Source organism: Plectrocnemia conspersa, unplaced genomic scaffold (genome assembly GCF_051122295.1).
Source record: "Plectrocnemia conspersa isolate PC_06_02 unplaced genomic scaffold, ASM5112229v1 ptg000010l, whole genome shotgun sequence".
Classification (NCBI taxonomy): Eukaryota; Metazoa; Arthropoda; class Insecta; order Trichoptera; family Polycentropodidae; genus Plectrocnemia; species Plectrocnemia conspersa.
This window is the reverse complement of record NW_028277174.1, coordinates 30,014,236-30,033,122: the sequence shown is the minus strand read 5'-3', so window position 1 is coordinate 30,033,122 and position 18,887 is coordinate 30,014,236. Positions and strand designations below refer to the sequence as shown.

Below are 18,887 nucleotides of genomic sequence, written 5' to 3'. Positions count from 1 at the left end.
AAATACTTTGAAGTTTTAAAATTCAGGCAGAAATAGTTCGTTCAGATATCAACTTTCGCACCATTTTACTTTGATTTTCTTCCTACCTCCGAATATTTTAAATTAATATTATTGTGAATATGCTAAACATTTTTTAGTTTTATTTACTATTTTTGATAAAAAAAACTTCCCAGTAAATGACCCAGCTTCACCAGTTCAATACCATTCAATTCTTTACTATACAATAAAATTAATTTAGGGTTAAAAAAAGTATTTAATTTTATGATAAATTACTTTTTCATCAAAACATATAAAATTACATATAAAACATTGTTACTTATACAAATAATATACATTTATTATAAATAAATAATAAAAAAATTGGTTCACCGAATCCAATTTTTAGAAAAAGAAAATAGCGTACAGCGAAAATTTCAAACAACAAAATTCTGATCATAGTTAATCAATATACACAAACATATACAGAAAGCCATCAGAGAAACATATTAAGCAGTTGCTATTAAAAGTAAATATATTTTACAAACTAACAGTCAAATATATTCAGAATTTTCGCTGTGTGTAATTTTCGTGTGCGCAATAATCCCGTCACCAAAAAATTTATACTTTCGCTATCAACATCTCATATTTATAAATTACGAATAAAGCTAAATTTATAAAATAACTCATCCAATTTGTTACAAAGGGAGGCACCCTCTCACAAATACTTGTAAATTGTATAATTATGGTAGAATGGTCCGTTATATTATTGACGTTCGCAGCATTTTACGAAAAAAAAATTTTTATATTGGGTATAAATGTAGCTATTTTAATCACAAAAATCAAAATATTATAAATTTGTACAAATATAATCTTGAATATATGTACATATTTACAAACTACATAAAAAATGAAGCTTAAGCTCTAAAACTAATAAATAATGCAAAATTATGAAAATAACTCAACGAATTTTGAGGTTGAAACGATTTTTTAAATTCAGGCAAAAGTGATCCGTTCTATTATCAATGTTCGCAGCATTTTACGAAGACGTGAAAAATTTAAGAATATGTTGGTATTCAATTGTTTATGAAGTGAGAATATTTTTCAAATATAATCATAAGACAAATGACTCGATTATCAAAATATATTTTGAAATTATTAAAAAAAATCAGTTGAATATATTTTTTTGTAATAATTTTGTCGCTACGTTTTTTATATTGGCTACTTACTTACCCTTACAGTATATTATAATGATTGTATCCTCGTAAATGTGTTTTCAATGTTGCTATTATTTTGTTTACAGCTTGGCAGGGCTTACGATCAGATAATAAAGCCGCTGGAGAAGTTCAGAAAGGAGAATATTGGCAATGTGAAGGTAGTTTTTCAGATATTTTTATATGATATATAAATAAATGATTGAAATTAACATTTTTTTATAACCGTAGGAGGGCAAGAAGAAGTTCGATAAAAAGACGGCAAAGTTCTGTCAGAGTCAAGAGCGGTATTTGAACCTGTCGACGAAGAAGCAGGATACAGTTTTACAAGAGGTATGTTTATAAATTAATTTCAGGATCGTATACAAAATAGCGTTGCATATGACATTGGTTATTCTTCATTAGTAAAAAATAATAATTTGAATTTTCCGCCACGACCCTGCGCAGAAGCGATTCATTTTCTTATGCGCAAACCGTGAAACGTCACAAATATTTATGTCCGTCTCTTTCTTTCGCATACAAATAATTTCTTATGGCATATCGGTCGCGCTCTTCCGACATCCCCATTCAATCGAATGTAGGTCGAGTTTTGTGCCTGTTAAAATTGGCTTAGTTGCGTTTGTCACGTTTTGTTTTTTTATTGTATATTTATTTTGCCGTATTCACGAAGCGTCACTTGTCATCAATTAACGACTTTATGCGCGCGCGTAAAGTTAACCGTTACCTATTTTAAAATTTAGTTTTGAAAATAATAAACTTTTTTAAGTGGAACTCAACAATACGTGCTTAAAATATTTTATATACTATTCAAATATTGTTTCAAACTAATATTATCAGTGTTCACTATCAACGGCCAATATTTTAACAGCGTTAAAAAATAAGTTTGATAGGAGCATGAACTCTTTTAACCTTATGCAAACAGTGCTACGGAAAAAAATATTTTCCGGTTAGTTTTGTTTTTATGTAAATAATAAAATAAAAATATGAAAAAATGTCAAAAAACCAACATAAACTTTAGGTTAAAATAGGCAGCAAGTATTATAACTATTGACACTTTTTGGATTAACTAAATATATGTATTTTTATTCATTTGAAAATCTAACCTTATGAAACAACCTTCTGAAGTGGTCATCAACTCTTTCATTTCGACATAATATAAATAAAATTAGTTTTATGTGCTAGTTGAATGAGACTCAATGTAGTCATGTTTAAACCTAAAAAACATTTCATTAACATATACACGGGCACTGACTGCCTCTCAGTTCTAAAGGCTGCAATCTGGTGGCGTCGACGAGATTATAATATATCTAGAATTGGGGTGAAAGAAAACAATTAAAATAAAGTCAATGTTTTACTATCATATAAATATATTATTAATAAAATTGTCAACAATTTGTCATAAGTAATTTAAAAAATTCTTTGTCTTTTGTTAGATCTTGTTACAGTACAATTGTCAGGTTTATGTTTTTGTGTTAAATTAAAACTTCTACCTCCAAAGTCAGATTTTTTCACAGTATTATCATTAGATTTGGTTGATTTCTGCCTCATTTGATTGATCTTGTCCATTCTAGCAATCCTGGTGTGTTGTCTCAGCTTGATCCTCAGTTTCTTGTCGCTTTTGATGATCCTGCACCATTTGTCGCTGATCAAAGAAGCAGTATACAAAGAGCGTCCATCCAGCATTCTGTAAAAGAAAGAAAAAATATTAGATAAATTACAACAAAATATATAAAAATTAAATTATATAAAAAAAACATTCACCTGAATATGATCGAAGCCACTTCTATAGGAAGTTTTCCAATAATGTCTACGTTAGGGTTCACCAAAGGCGAAAATCCCATGACGCAAAGCAGTGAAAATAAGCTGTTCATTTCGATGGTTTTCAATTGTAGTTTATCAATTAAAAATTTGATTGTCTAATAGTGCAAAAACACTGCACTCCGTTAAGTTCGAACGTGGCTCGCCGAAGCACGTGGTATATGTAAACGAACGTAGCACGCCGAAATTTAGTATAAGTTTTTAAACATATGTTTGTAGTAAAAAAATATATTGCAATAACAACATTTTGAGACATTCATTTCCACATTATCATAACTATTAAAATTAAATTTTATTGTGTAAAAAAATTAAAAGTTCGAACGTAGCTCGCCAAAGTACGCGTATATGGTATATGGAAACGAGCGTAGCTCGCCGAAATTCACTACTTTTGGATTGGTTTGAATGCCTTCTGTGCAAGCAAAGCCTTAGCGTGGGTCCATTTGTTGAGAACCTTCTGTGACGGAGACTAGCCGATCAAGGGCGAAGCTCCGGTGGCTTTCTGTATATGCCCAACAAGCCAATAGAAAAGTGTCGTAGTACTATTTCTCTGTGGCTCAAAGAAAATTATTTATCGGAACCAAACTTTCTCTCTTTCGCGAGCGGGCGCACGTCAGCTAGTCTCTTCTAATGTCTGCCGAAGACTCTGCTGGAGTCTGCATATGACTCCCCCTATGTATTCAGGGCTGCAAAGCTTGCTCACCAATCACAATCCAGCAGTGACCATTCAGTCAATCGATGCACTCGCTTCTTTAAAAAACGAAATTATTACACGCCTTCAGAAAGTGACATTTGCTTGATTGATATCTCCGAGGTCGAAGAATTGTGTAACGGAATGCCTTACGGTGCTATATTGTTTCCCGTGACCGTTTCATAACAAAGAAATATGCATTCAATGCACCGGAAAATCCTTGCGTGTTATTTATGAGGGAACCCTTTAGTTCTAGTCATAACGAGAGTCTTTGTATAAATGCACTATTGTTAAATATTCACTTTTGGTCACAGTAATTACGCGAGTTTCAAGAATCAAACAAGATGCTGTGTGGTCCCCACAGACTTGTAAACGCCACTTGTTAAATCCTATATAATTTCATTTAATAATGCACATTCACTGTAACAGTTACCAAAACGAATTAACCAACCCAACTTTTTTTTACCAAATTATTATTATTAACGAATTAACAAACCCAATGTTTAGCAACTGTCAAATTGAGTTTCATGGACATTTTAGAACAGCATTTATTTATTTTTATTTTTAATTTTATTTTCGCTAGAAATATGTATTTAGTGGTAAAAAAATATTCGGATATGATTTCACTGAAACGGTGAAAATGTAACTCCACTGAAAAATACTCACTGTAACATATAAAAAAATCAAAATGAATCGTATTGTATAGGCATTGAGTTAAGATCGTTTTACTTGAATTGAATGCGTATTGAGTAATGAAATAAAAATTTCACTTAATTACTAACTTAAATTGGAGAAAAAATATATCTTTCAAATTTTCTCCGATTGCTTTGGTATTCTATTTAGATTCCATCTCTATTACATTGAAGATAGCACCACTAAATTATTTATAAAAAAATAATACACACTAGACAATTATCTTTAATTATGTGTAATTTTATGCTACATATATTTCTGTATTTTTTTTTAGTAAAGGATTGTATGAAAATGTTTTAAAACGGTCCATATTGTCTGTAAAAATGTATTGGCATTTAAAATATCAATACACCATAAATACTTTTTATAACTATCGATGATGCATTTGTTATAAATAGTCGTGTCATTGTAGATATCATTGGTGCGTATATAATTACATGTTTTATCTATTCTATTGATAAAAAATATTGAACAGAATTCTTATCTGCCTTTAATTAATATGATGCAAATAATCACCAATGTGCATGATTATTTGTATACATTATACTCATTTATCTGTAATACCTATTCAAATTTATTTTTAATAACAATGTATAGAATATTTGTCTATTATAATATTCAAATCCACCCACAAATGCAGCATTTGACAAGACCCCCTCCCCCTTGAATGATCTGCTGGAATTCTAAAGCAATCTGTTGTCCCCCATTATGGATATGCCTACACAATCGGCCCACTTATTTTTTTGTGATCTGGCGAATGTCAACAGTATAATCCATATCAGTACTCTTCTCTGACTACTGACATTGCTCATGTCTAGCCTCTAGCAGCCACAGACCGATATAATTAATGTGTTATCCATTTGTATGTCAGTTTTATTTCACTGCGTTTTATCTATAGAATTCGTTGTAAATAGATGGCATCAAATTTTGGTCAAAACCTGTCAGATATCATGTACTGATCACGTTTCGATATATTTTATGATTACGTCACGAAATGAATGGATGGATATAATATATATTTAGTCAATATTTGACATAAAGTTAAAATACATATATATTATTGAGTTCAAACAAGGATCATCTAGAAAGCTTGGCTCAACAAAACATTAGTGAAATCTGTATTCTGGATTATTTATTTTAATTATTTATTTAGCTATTGTTTAAACACAAAACATATTATATATAATTAAAATATACATAAACATAATATAAAGAAGACTAATATTATCATTTATTTATTAATGCACGAAGGTGTTTCTTTATTTCATTGAAGAAACCCTCACATTTTTATTTTTTCAGATTGTCCTATGAATATTATTATACAAATCACACCTCCATACAATATTCCCCTGGCCGTATTCGTTTTCTTATACCTATCTATCCATAAAGTATTTATATGTATAGTATTAAATCCACGTACATCTTTATTTCTTATTAAAATACTCTGGTAACATATTATTTCTTAATTTATATATAAATACTAAAACATTAATCTTCAATATTTTTGTGTATTCTATATAACTGTGTTAAAAATAACCTACAATTGATTGACTCATTATATTCTTGAACGAAAATAACATCGCGTATCGCTGACTAAAGTATATATGCCACACAACCCATATTAGTGAATGAAAGGGTGAACACCTAGAGGTCCAACGACACTACATGCGTTTACAAAACTCAACATTTAGAAAAAAATTGTAATGCAATAAATTATTAACCATTACAAGTCCAAAGACATCTATGTCATGCCTAATATTTTTTTCTATTTTTGAAGCTATTTTAAATGACTTGATGATAAAATGTCTTACGGCCCAACTTTTGCCACTCCTCCTCCGCCCCCATTTAAAAAAATCCGAAATGACGTCCCTGATTCTAAACCAGAAATTCTCGGGTTATCCTTCAAAATAAACATATATCCAAAAATATTTTTTAAAATAAGTCATTTCAGTGAAATTTTATTGGAATATATTTTTACCGGTATATATATACATAATATAATAGGGTGACCATGTGAAATTACAATTTTAATTTAATTTGTCGCGGAAAGTGTAAAATATCACTTTCTTACTTATTTTGTTTATTTATATACATATTTAACTCAAAAACATGATAGCAGTTATGGAATCACTCTCCAGCTTGAATATCTGTTTAATATAATATTTTTTTAAATACTAATAGAATATTACAAGAATTGTTTTATTGATTATAAAATTACACAACATGACAATAATTTATAATAAAAATATAACACATTATAATTTTTAATTCAATTTCCAACATATGGTCACCCTACTATTAAAACAGCCCTGATTTAGTATTAGTAACGTTCTCCTATCGGTGTAAACAAATTCGCAGAAAACTGTTTATGTATGCATACATGCGTACACGCACCCTTATTACCAACACAACGATGATGAGCGCTAACATCTTGGATGGACTATACATATATTTTTACCAGTGAAACTATAATTTAATATATACGTTTACGTAATTACTTATCGTTATTTCTTCACATGCGATGTAAAAATGTTAACAGTGAAGTTCAAATACATTTTCACCAGTAGGATATATTTCTACTAGCGAAAATATAATATGAACTGAAAGGCGCTATGGCGTTCTAAAATGAGTATTAAATAAATATATCTATATTCAATAAAAAACATTAGATTGAGCAACATTTTATTTGTAGTTTGTACTAAAACCAGGGACGTCATTTGGGGAGGGGCAGGTGGGGACTTTTTCCCCCCTTGAATTTGGCCAGAAAAATGCATGTCTTTTAATGAAATACTATGAAATCGAAATATTAAAAAACAGCCACTGATTGGCCAACATCCCCCCCACTTCCCCTGGAAAAATCTAAAACTGTATTTGATTGGCTTAGTCGGTCGGTACTGATTTACCCAGTTGTAACACATTGGGCTTACGCCTGCTAAGTTACAACGGCGGATAAAAAGCGGCACGTTCTTTTATTATTTGTGCCGTTCACAATATTTATTTATTAAATCTTACGTTGTAATCGGGCAGGCGTAAGCCCAATGCGTTACAACGGAGTTAATCCGTACCAATTGAGTAAGTCGTCAATTAGATATAATGAATACCTACAAGACTGAAAGTCAGGCAATTGCTGTCATCCATATTAATAAATATAAATTATAATGTGCAATATAATTTATAACCAATAGATGTGACTGCAGCTGAAGCAGGTTTTTTCCGCAATCTCTGAGATGTTACAGACTACACTATTCCGTCCTGTCTAATAATATATCTAGTTTTAGCGTTACATGACATTCCGCAAAAAATAGAGAATGGAATGCGTCATTTTAAGCGAACTAAATCAAAAAAAATGTATGGTCAAAACCATGAGCAGGTAGCGAAACCAACCAAAACCTCGCGAAAAATCACATAGGCTATAATTATATTATAAAATAATAATGAAAATTCTAATACTGTTCCATTTTACTCATAATTGATTCAGAAAAATTTTTGATTATTTTTCTAATTCTTGGCAGGATTCTATTTGACAATTTGTTAAAGTTCTTTTAGAATATATTCCACGCATAAAACATTTTAAAATACAGCTGATTTATGTCAACCTTTTGGTTATCAAACTTTTTAGGCATCTGCTAAAACTTTTTTTGTAATTTTTTTTTCTCATGCTACCTTTACCCACACGAAAAATCTGTCTCAACGGGACTTGAAAAGACTAGCACTAACGTATTACTTAAACGACAGTTTAAATATTTTATTTTGTGTTGTTGCAAATTAATATTTGACACTTTGAACACGCGTGATTATTGACAGCTGTCTGATTTACAATGCTGCCAACATAAGAAACTCAAATTGGATTAACCTATACAATGTGATATAAATGACATATTTATTGAAAAATATGAAATCAAAAAATATTTTCTACCGTTCCCACCTCTGACACAGTAACCCTGCCAATTTTTACCGACACATTCAACCCCTTGTAGAATGTGTGTCGGAACATTTCCCGTCGTTCACAACGCTCCAAGCCGCTGACGCGCAACGTCGTCTCGCTTCCGCAAAACGATCACATTGTTATTTATTTATATATCTACAATCGGCTGCGAAATAAAGGACGTCGAGAGAAACTCTTTCGAATCTCTCTTATCGCGAGTTACGCGGTTGCGTACGTCGGGACATAACCTACAAACGTAAACCTCCCCTTCCGCGAATAAACAACAAAAGCTCAATACCGAATCGATACTCAAATCACACTTAATTTTCGACGCGTCGACCTTGAAAACACCCTCGCAGGTTTTGCACATTCGTATGAATGAATGAATCGCGAATCGATCGTGATGTGTTTCTACCGCTGAATACGTAACAATATTATTCGACATACGTGACGTGATCTTGTGCGATCGAGTGTATGGATTAATTTCATCATGGCTGATTGACTCGAGCGACCTTCGTATTATGGAGGGTGAGCTGATTAATTTTTCAATATTATTTGTGAAACATGGGAATTCCCGTTATTTATCGACTAATCGCTCATGTGTACGTACTCCATAATAATATATGGATGAGGGGTGCTGAAAGCACCACACTGGGAAGAAAAGGCAGCACGCTATTACTTCTTGTTATTTTATTTATTCGCCTCTTTGAGATTGTTGGTGGTATATTAAATATTAATTTTAGTAACCCTTTATGCATGGTATGTTTTAATACTGTTGATTGAATCACTTTACAACAATTTTACCAACGAAATCATCAACTGAGTTACTATATACCATTATTGTGGTGATTTCGCACATTAATGTAATAATATTAAATTTTATTATCAATATATTATATTACATTTAAATATATATTTATTCATATGTTATATACATATATAAAAAAAATAATAAAAATAATGTCAATATATTGTATATACTATCTGGGGTGGCCAATAAAATAGTCACGAGCTACCTATCAAATTCCCGAAATACTTCATAACTAATCAATGACAGAAGGATGGGGGTAGAAATAAATTTTTCATTTTTCTGCAGTTTTGAACCTTGTCGATTTTGTGGTTGGTTTAATGGGAAGTTTGTACTTTCATTTCTTAAGACATATCAACAAAAAATGAGAATAATTTGATAAAGCACACCGTAAAAAAAATTGTGTGATTGTAAAAATCATTCGATTTTTATTTTTTATCGTTTCAAGGTAAGAAAATGCTGATTCACACAAATATATAGACCCAAAACATGAAATCAAATATTCAAAGCATCTCCTTAAATGTTCAAAGATCTGCTTTCAATGAAATATTACATCGTAAAGTAGTTATTTAATATTCAATAAATTGTCAAAATGAATTATCTCTGAAAATCTGCTTGCAATTGATTAAATATTTACGTCATCCCGAAATGGATTATATCATTAATTTTACTAGGACTAGGACTGGACTTTAAAATCATTAAATCTCTCTTTAAAATCTTATAGAACGTTCTGATTTTTTTGACACGTATTTTTCGGCATTGAAGGTACTACAAGTTAATTTGTTTTGATAAATGGTTTTTAATGTTTAGATATTGAATCATAACTAATTATTTTAATACAGAAATACTATTAATCAAATCACCGATTGTGTTACTTGTCCCTTGGAGTTTTAAATTTAAACACACTCTTGTGAAATTAAGTATGCCAAATCACACAGCGAATTTTGCTCCACCAAGCACTTGCGATAGTCTCCTCTCTTTTGCAAAAATTTGCTTCGGCTTAACCACCTGTGTGACTTTTTTGTGTGTTGTATTAAATCTAAATGAAACTAGTTAATAAAAAAAAAACACTATAAATGTTAATACGCGTTATGCGAATCCAACCGCGACAGCGTAACACTCACAACCACTAAGCAGCAGCGGGCAAAGCGAACTGGAAGCAAATTTATTATTCTTTCCACTTACTACACGAGCACTTTCCTTTGCTACACATGTCAAAAACATGAATTTTTTTAGCCCAAGAGAGACAGGTTTTTTAGCATGAGATTATATATCTGATACTAAAATAGCTTCGCGAGTCGATGCAATTTTAAGAATCAACTTTGCAATCGAGAAATGAACCGTTTCTGTTGCGTTGCTGAAGTGTAGTACAAATTCGTAACTGCAATTTTTAAGGTTTTCATTCAGTTTCTGCAACACCCATTTTTTGTATTTTATTACTAACGCCTTGCTTTTATTTATTTTTTATTACATATCTAATCACCTTGACAAAATTCCCCAATGCATCATTATTATACAAATAAAAATTAGAGAATAAATATTTAAAAACAATTATGGTGCACACCTAAAGGGTGTGTTTGCAAAACTCGTTGAGAAGTCGGATGGCAAGAATAAGGGACGCGATCGCGACTCTCTAGTGTACATTTAAGATTTGTAATAAAAAATAATATTTATGTATGTGAAATGTTGAATAAAACATTTTTATATAAAGACAATCATGCCGCATTGGGGAAACCTGTCATGTAATGCTGGTCAGATTTGTAATAAAAAATAAATAAATATTACATTTTTATGCAACAATTACAATGTGTTGCGTAATGGCAAATATAATTAAGAGTGTACAGTAAAAACTGTTTATATGCATAAATTGTTCTGGAAACGTGCTCGCTTATCAAATTAATAAGCAAATCTTCCCATAAGAAATTATGGAACTTACGCGGATCAAAAACTCGAGACTCAAAAATATTCATATAAAAATGATTAATACAAAATACATGTATACTTATGTGGATACGTTTAATAATATTTTTACGCTATCTAATTTACGGGGTCCGGAAAATTCATCGCCCGCAATTCACCGCCAGCAATTAATCGCTAGCAGCTTACCATAGCAATTAATTGCATACATATTTTATCGCTAAACTATTTGCCTAGCGATAAAATTCCCCGCTATAGTTTTACATCATTGCAAAACAAAACAAGGACGGAATAGCGTAATCCGTAACGTCTCAGACTAGTAACTCTGAGGTTTCGGGTTCGAGCCCCGGCAGCGCAACTCGAATTTTTATTTATAAAAATGCGCTATTATTAAAAATAACTGGTGACATCTATTGATTATAAATGGTATAGCATATAATAATGTATAATTAATAATATATGTAGATGTCATCGACTCCCAGACTTTCAGTCTAGTAGTTAATGCTTATTTGTAGATATTCATTATGTCAGATTGACTTACTCAATTGGTACAGATTTGACCGTTGTAACGCATTTGGCTTACGCTTGTCAAGTTACAACGAAAAAAATAATTTTTATTTGGGAAATATTAGCAATATCACTTATAATGAAATTAAATAAAATATATTCAAATTGACTTCATTAGTAACTTAAAATATTATTGCGGTTAGTAATTTAACCAATAAGGTTTTAAATCAAATGCTTGGTTATATAATGACCGAATGCTGGTATTTTAACAGATAACTATAATATGCATCACATATAATCTTGTGAATATATTGTAAGCAAGTAATAATTTTATATTGTCCTCGGTCTTTTCTATAATGACAGTATATTTTTTTTACAATTTGCGCAAAAAAAACGCTGAAACGTTGAACGATATCTTTTAGCTTAATTTTATTTCCTCTTTAGCTTATATCTTCTCACTAAATTGCTCCGTATAAAAGTGGGATGGGTAAGTGAGATTTTCTATAAATAGCAACAAGTTGAATCCAATTTCAAGAGCTGTATAAAATACGCACAGTACAGTCATAATATATAGTTTATCTTTATGGTAGATGTTTGAAATTATTTACAGACAACTGAGAGAATCGTGCATAATAAAGAATAATCTGATAAACAAAAATAGTCTGAACTATACCATATTGGATTGCTATGTTTGCTTCGCTATCTCAACACGTATTCGAAACTCAACAAACATCGGTTTGAAAACAATACCGAGAAGATACGGCGGAGCTTTCGCAGTTTATCCGGCGTCGGCGTAACTACCCCCCGGGGGAAAATTACCTCGGTTATAATACCGAAGGCGATTTTTCACGAAACCCATACCGCTCGCTCTTTTTAAGGGCGGCGATACCCCACAAACGTCAGAAATAGATCCAGAAACCCGAAAACCTCAAAAGGTCGAGGTCGACACCCTGTCATTCGGAAATTACGCGATTGTAACCGCCGCAGAGTGGGCCTTTGGCATTTCACGCTTAGATTCGTATACTATGTATTATTTAATGACATACGCTAAACCTCCGTATGTAACATATATACATAGGTATGACCAAAGTTTTGAGGTCTGCGGTATAAACCTCACCCCTCTAAAATCATAAATAAATATTATGTTGCGGCTAAATGATCATTAACTTTACTTTTCTTCAATGTGCAAATCGATAACTAATGAACGAAAAAAGCATGTACACTCAACTCTTTTAACACGATTTTGAAATAACACGGTCCAAAAAAATAATGAACACATGTTTTCACTATATTTTTACACGAATTATTTGTTCTAACACGATTCCCAGAAATTCCAATTCGAAAGAGAGGAGCTATTTCTTTGGATGATAAATTTTGGACCATTTTGGAAGAGGCGAAGGTTCCACATCTTTGGCTTAAGGTTTTGGTCTGAACGAAGCAACTATTAGAACAATTAAAAATAATGAAGAATCCGTCCGAAAATTAGTAATTTCTGGATCAAAAATTAGTTCCAAAAAGTCATCGTTTAGTTATCTTAGAGAAATGGAAATTTGTTACTATTGTATTATTTTTCCTTAATTAAAATACTTACGTATGTATAATATTTTATTAAAAATAGTTTAAGAATTTATTTATTTGGTTTTTATTATTACATTTTTTTACACGATTTTCTATACTTCAATGTTGTACTTTTTTTTATTTAGGGAACCAATCTTTCACGCGTTTTTTTGTAGAACGTATCCACCGTGTCAAAAAAGAGTTGGGTGTATGTATTATAAAATTAATATAATATAACTAAAGTTTACAAATATTCGTTATTTTCAATTATGAAATATCGAATAGTGAACGATAAGTTATGAAGAATCGAAAAATACAGTTTCATTTTGATTTTCTCTGCTGCCGAAAATACTCATTTTGTACAACTCAGCATACTCAAAGAGTATTACATAATAAATTACAGTCGACACTACATATAAATTACAGTAGCGTAGATATTGTGACTTCGTTATAGGCATACTACGTTATAGGGAACTAGGCACTCATACAAAATTTGAAGTTATGTTCTTTCAACTGTTTTTTGTGTACTTAACAAAATCAGCAAATCAAACTTTTTCCCCATTTTTTGGTATTAAATGACCTTGTATTTAGTTTGTAAACAAGAGCACGTGCCCTATGTTCTTATTGCGACATGCGCGCGAAGAATGTCCTTGATTTTGCGAGTGCCAGGGGAGTCAAACGCAACAGTTTTTGAGTTATTTTTTTAAATGCGTAATAATAAAAAGTAAATATAAAATATCAAACTTTTTTTGCAGTATGTTTTATTTTATAGCGCGGCGGCGTTTCGCCTGTAACAAAAACTACGCTATATGAGGGAACGCTATAAGAAATTTCGCTATAGGGGGGCTTACTGTACTTTTAACAGACTTAAAATAAGAGGTAAAAATTTTAATTTGTCATTGATAAAATCCACAGTTGCGTTCTCCACAGTAATTTCTGGAATTTCGGTAATTACAAAGTGTTTTGTATGCGACTACTTATTACATAAATAACTTCCTGAAAATAACCAACCAATTGATCCACATGGGATCTTCGGAACTGTGTGTTTTGAATGAGTTTTTGTTTTTTGCTCATCTTAACGTTTTTATCATTAATTGCTCATTATTATATAAGCATTAATCGCACCTCCAAAAAATAATGTTTTACCTCATTTTATTGTTTTTTTTTTTTATAAAACAATGCGATGTAGTATATTGCTCTGAAATATCTACCCCTCGAATTTATTTTGTATAATCAATTAATATTGTTTTAAATATTTGAGAAGTGACTTGGGTTTCATTTGTGTTCAATTACTTAAAATAATATTTATCCATCTAAACTAAAATCATTCTTGATTTCTACAAAACTGTTACCTTTCTATTAGGCGTTTGACTCCGAAGAGTTAGAAATTGCGACCCAGAATATTTATCACCTGATAAATATTAGTATTTATAAGGCACTCTATCATTATCGACTATAATTTTCTACTTAACCGAAGTGGTGTGACTTGTTTGAGGTATGATTTTCTCGTCACTATTATTTAAACGTTCTGACTACGTTTTTAATTGACTTTCTTCACTGTAACTAGGATAATAAAAAAAATAAATACAAAATCCTTCCCAGTAATATTAATAGAAAATATGTTGTTTTTTACCATTTTCATGTATCCCAAAAATAGTGATCTGATTACAGTACGTTATTATTTTTAATATGTTACTGCAACTAAAATTTCCCATAGCTAATTTTGCGAATGTTTTAATTTTACTTATTAATCCAGTGACTTTGTTATCAGTTTTAACATGCTAGTGAGTTTATACAATGTTGAAAAAGCGCTAGCTAGCACTTCTTCATTTTCCTGATCTGTATTAACTATGAAATGTATTATTTTTAAAGATGAAATTATTTTAGTTTAGTTAAATAATTTCATTTATCGGTACATAAATATTTAACACTAAAGCAAAAATATAATACAATAGTAGTAATAAAAATGTCAACGGCAATTGTAAACTGTTGCAAACGAAAGTAAAAATAAGGCACATCTGGATTTAAATTTTGCTACTGGAAAAACCCAATTTATGTTTGGTTTTGGTTTTTATAATATATCATTTATTATTTTATATTACACAATTATAACCACTGCATATTAGGTTTTCTTAGATTTTCCTAATCTCACGGATGAATAAATAAAATAAAATCGAGTAAAGTCGTACGTAATGACATATATTAATTTTAAGCTGTAATAATAGTTTATAATTAATAAAATATACGCCACTAATCTACAGACTGATTCCAGTCTGCTGTGTCACTACTTATTTAGTAGTTGTTGATTGCGTTTTTATATTCACAATAAATGAATAAAAATAATGAAACGACCAATTAATTAAAAGTCAGTGTTGAGTTAATTTATCAAATTTACTAATTAAGAAATATATAATAATCAATATCCGTTTTCATACATTTTAAAATATTATTAATAATAATGCTACATATAAATCTGCAAAACTACTTATTTAATTATTTTAAACTATATTTTGAGTTGATGTAAGTTTAATCGTAGTTGTTTTAAATTTGTTAAGGATCATGATAAGATAATAAGCAGTTCGTTACGAATCAATGTAGGACATCGTGTTTCGTACATTTATTATTATAAAATAATAAATAAAATATTAAAGTAAAAATATTGAAACGCATAATAAATTCATCAGATAAAATACTACAAATAATAAATATAATTTTTTGGGTGATTCACTGATAACTTACTATTTGCGTTAATCAAAATCGTTATTCGAATAATACTATTCGTTAATATTTTGACATTTTTAATAACCCTAATAACCGACCAACTCTAAAAACACGGCTCAATATTATTTTACTCCGAATACATTTCTATCGGTAGAAATATATATCTACTAGTGAAAATATAATTTAACTGATAGGCGCTAATATGCTACTTTAAAATGTCTATGAAAATCCATTTGACAGTTGCGAAACGTCCATTTGCTGTTCAAACCCAAACCCAACCTAATGAACGTTTTATTATTATATCAAGTCCAAAATACAAACTGAGCCAACTCATCTCTCAGGAGAAAATAAGAATAAGTACAGACATCACACCTCATATATTGCACCATAGTTTGTCCGCATTTCGATATTAAAATATGTTTTAAAAATATGATAGCTATCCTTACCGATATTAATATATACTTCTAATATAATAGGGCTGATCAAAGTGTATTCAAATCGAATTTTGGTCAATTGGAGAGCGCAAAAAACAATTATCTCTTCTCAGAAGTCAAAAATCCACGTCAAAAGCAATAAAATCGTGCCGTCGCTGGTGTTTTGTTGTATCCCAATACTCTCTTTATATATTGTTCTTCAGCTCAAGAAGATATCGAGGCTATTGATAAACACTTGCTCTTTTAAATACCCCTACAAAAAACAATCTGAAACCGTGAGCTCAGTGATATGATATAAATTGCTTCGAAAATTTGTTAGATGCATATTTGGATCTTCATCAACGTTGAGCTAAAACTTAATTTTATTTTGTCGTACTTTTTTCTCTTGTATATTTTCTTATCTTATATTTTTAGAATATAAAATAAAAAATAAATAATATATAACCACAAAAAAGTTATTTTATTTTTAAATAGTTAAGTGACTTTTGCCCCATTCTGTATATTTATATTATATAATAGAATAGATATTGAAATTATCTAAATATTGATACCAACAGTATTGTGCAAAAGTGTACTTCAAACATATTTCAAATACTTGAAATCAATCCAATTTAAAGGGGTGTCTGATCCCCGTAGGGTTCAAAGGCTTGAACTTATATTGCTTTTTAAACATCAGTTTCTTGCCGCGTATCTTTGCTCTTCCGCAATTAAAAGGGGCGTTTCGAGCGACACAATCTTCTCGATCATCACTCCCCTATCCCATTGTTTCGGAAATAGAATTTTAGATTCAACGAGAGTGATAGAGACGTGAGAACACCGCGGGGGGCAGACGGGCCGCTATAAATTTCTATCGCAAATTTTTTTCGCGTCTGATGCATATTCCTTTTTTCTGTATCCCCCTCGACGTCTGCATGGCGTTTGCCTCGGAGGCTTTGCGCTCAGAAGCGACGAAACAACCCCCTCTATGCATCATTTCACCCTCGATTGCAGAAAATCACTAAACAAAGAGCACCCCATAAACGCTATCGTTCCATTGTGACCGGCTAGTAATGTGTCGACAGTGCGGAATGATTTATAATATTTTTTTTAGGTTAGGTTAATTACTCATATATTATATGTAATAGAATAAGTTTTACCGTCTAATAATGAGTGATTAATGATATATTATAATTACTAGGATCTGCCTAATATTTAATATAATAATAAAAATATTTTTTGTAACAACTTCTTGCACATCACTAGCTAGTTTTGTTTAGTTTCCTGTTTCAGAATTGTTTGCATTGTGTTCCTATATCAACAGGTTACCTTTTGTGTGTGAAAACTTTATACGTAACACAGCATAAACTACACACATCCACATTTATATACCACATACTATTTTTTCCATAACATATTATTATTAAATTATGACGACCTTACAACTTGTTCTCACGTTGACGTACGTAACTTGTTTTCGCTCATTTTCCAACGCACACACTTTCCACGGTTCAATTTCTCCTATACTGGTTTTAAACTCTATGAATAGATCACCAATCAGTGATTAATGGTTTCCCTTATTATCATTTCAGGCGGACGCTTCATTGGACATGGCTGAAAGGGATTTTTGTCAGGCGTCGTTGGAGTATGTGTTCCAATTGCAAGCTATACAGGAACGCAAGAAGTTTGAGTTTGTGGAGACGTTACTAGGTTTGTATCTTATTTATTTACCTATTTTTGAAACGGTTTTCTTAATTCATCTTTATTTTTCTAGGTTTTATGTTCGGATGGTTAACGTTCTATCATCAGGGATACGAAGTTCACAAGGACTTCAAACCTTTTATGTCTGAATTACAGTTTAGACTGCAAAAGGTATGTATTAAAATGAGTGGCTCTAAAACTAACTTCAATCAAATATATTTTATAATATTAAGACTTATATAATATTTTATTTTGCTTTTTAGACTAGAGGAAATTTTGAAGAGACTAGTATAAAAACGGAGACTCTTATGAAGAAAATGATGGAGATGCGGCAGTTGGTTAGTATTGATATATTCATATATACAATAATATTATTTATTGGCAACAAAATAGATGGTCAGAATTTAAATCAACTTCGGGTCAAAATAATAATTATATTATTCAGGTTCAGAATATATATCAAAAAGTTAGAATAAAAATAACATATGGTCAGAATAAAAATATAGGACTATCATGTGAATTAAAAAAAATATTATAACATTTATAAATATAAATGGGCAATAAATTATTTATATTAAAAATATATTGCTCACATCAAAAGTGGTCTACAAGTTAGGTGATAGCAAGCTTTGGTCAGAATATTGAACACCCCATGAATAACTCTCAACGAATCTTTAAATAGAAACGAATATTTGCCGAATAGTTTTTAAATAACGATTTCGATTACGATTAAACTTACGTCGACGTTCGACGAATAAATGTTCAGTTCGTTATATTTTCAAAAATATAATTTAAAATAAATAAATAAGTAGTTTTGTAGATTTTTATGTAGTATTTATAATAATATTTTAAAATGTATGAAAACGCACATTGATTATTATATATTTTTTATTTAGTAAATATTGATAAATTAATTCAACACTGACTTTTAACTAATTTAATTGGCCGTCTC

The 18,887-nt window shown here is 30.6% G+C and overlaps 2 protein-coding genes across 3 annotated transcripts in view; one reads left to right on the top strand and one right to left on the bottom strand.

The window, feature by feature from the left end:
- Nucleotides 1–18,887, top strand: part of Graf (GTPase regulator associated with FAK) — a 102,202-nt gene that overhangs the window by 59,959 nt on the left and 23,356 nt on the right. For both annotated transcript variants that reach the window (XM_088193801.1, XM_088193800.1), the window contains exons 3-7: nucleotides 1,280–1,351; nucleotides 1,422–1,523; nucleotides 17,827–17,944; nucleotides 18,009–18,106; nucleotides 18,199–18,273. In XM_088193801.1, the coding sequence (XP_088049927.1) occupies nucleotides 1,280–1,351; nucleotides 1,422–1,523; nucleotides 17,827–17,944; nucleotides 18,009–18,106; nucleotides 18,199–18,273 (465 nt within the window). The remainder of the gene's footprint in view (nucleotides 1–1,279; nucleotides 1,352–1,421; nucleotides 1,524–17,826; nucleotides 17,945–18,008; nucleotides 18,107–18,198; nucleotides 18,274–18,887) is intronic.
- LOC148231322 (uncharacterized) lies at nucleotides 2,583–4,379 on the bottom strand. Its single transcript, XM_088193802.1, has 3 exons — nucleotides 3,709–4,379; nucleotides 2,952–3,654; nucleotides 2,583–2,874 (listed from the first exon to the last, which is right to left on the bottom strand). Exons 2-3 carry the CDS (start codon nucleotides 3,059–3,061, stop codon nucleotides 2,598–2,600), a joined length of 387 nt encoding a protein of 128 aa, XP_088049928.1. The 5' UTR covers nucleotides 3,062–3,654; nucleotides 3,709–4,379; the 3' UTR covers nucleotides 2,583–2,597.

Bases quoted from the DNA above. Each gene is read 5' to 3' on its own strand.
- LOC148231322 (XM_088193802.1), bottom strand. From the start codon at position 3,061: ATGAACAGCTTATTTTCACTGCTTTGCGTCATGGGATTTTCGCCTTTG. The intron at 2,875-2,951 runs GTGAATGTTTTT...TTTCTTTTACAG, and splicing joins GTGGCTTCGATCATATTCAG to AATGCTGGATGGACGCTCTT.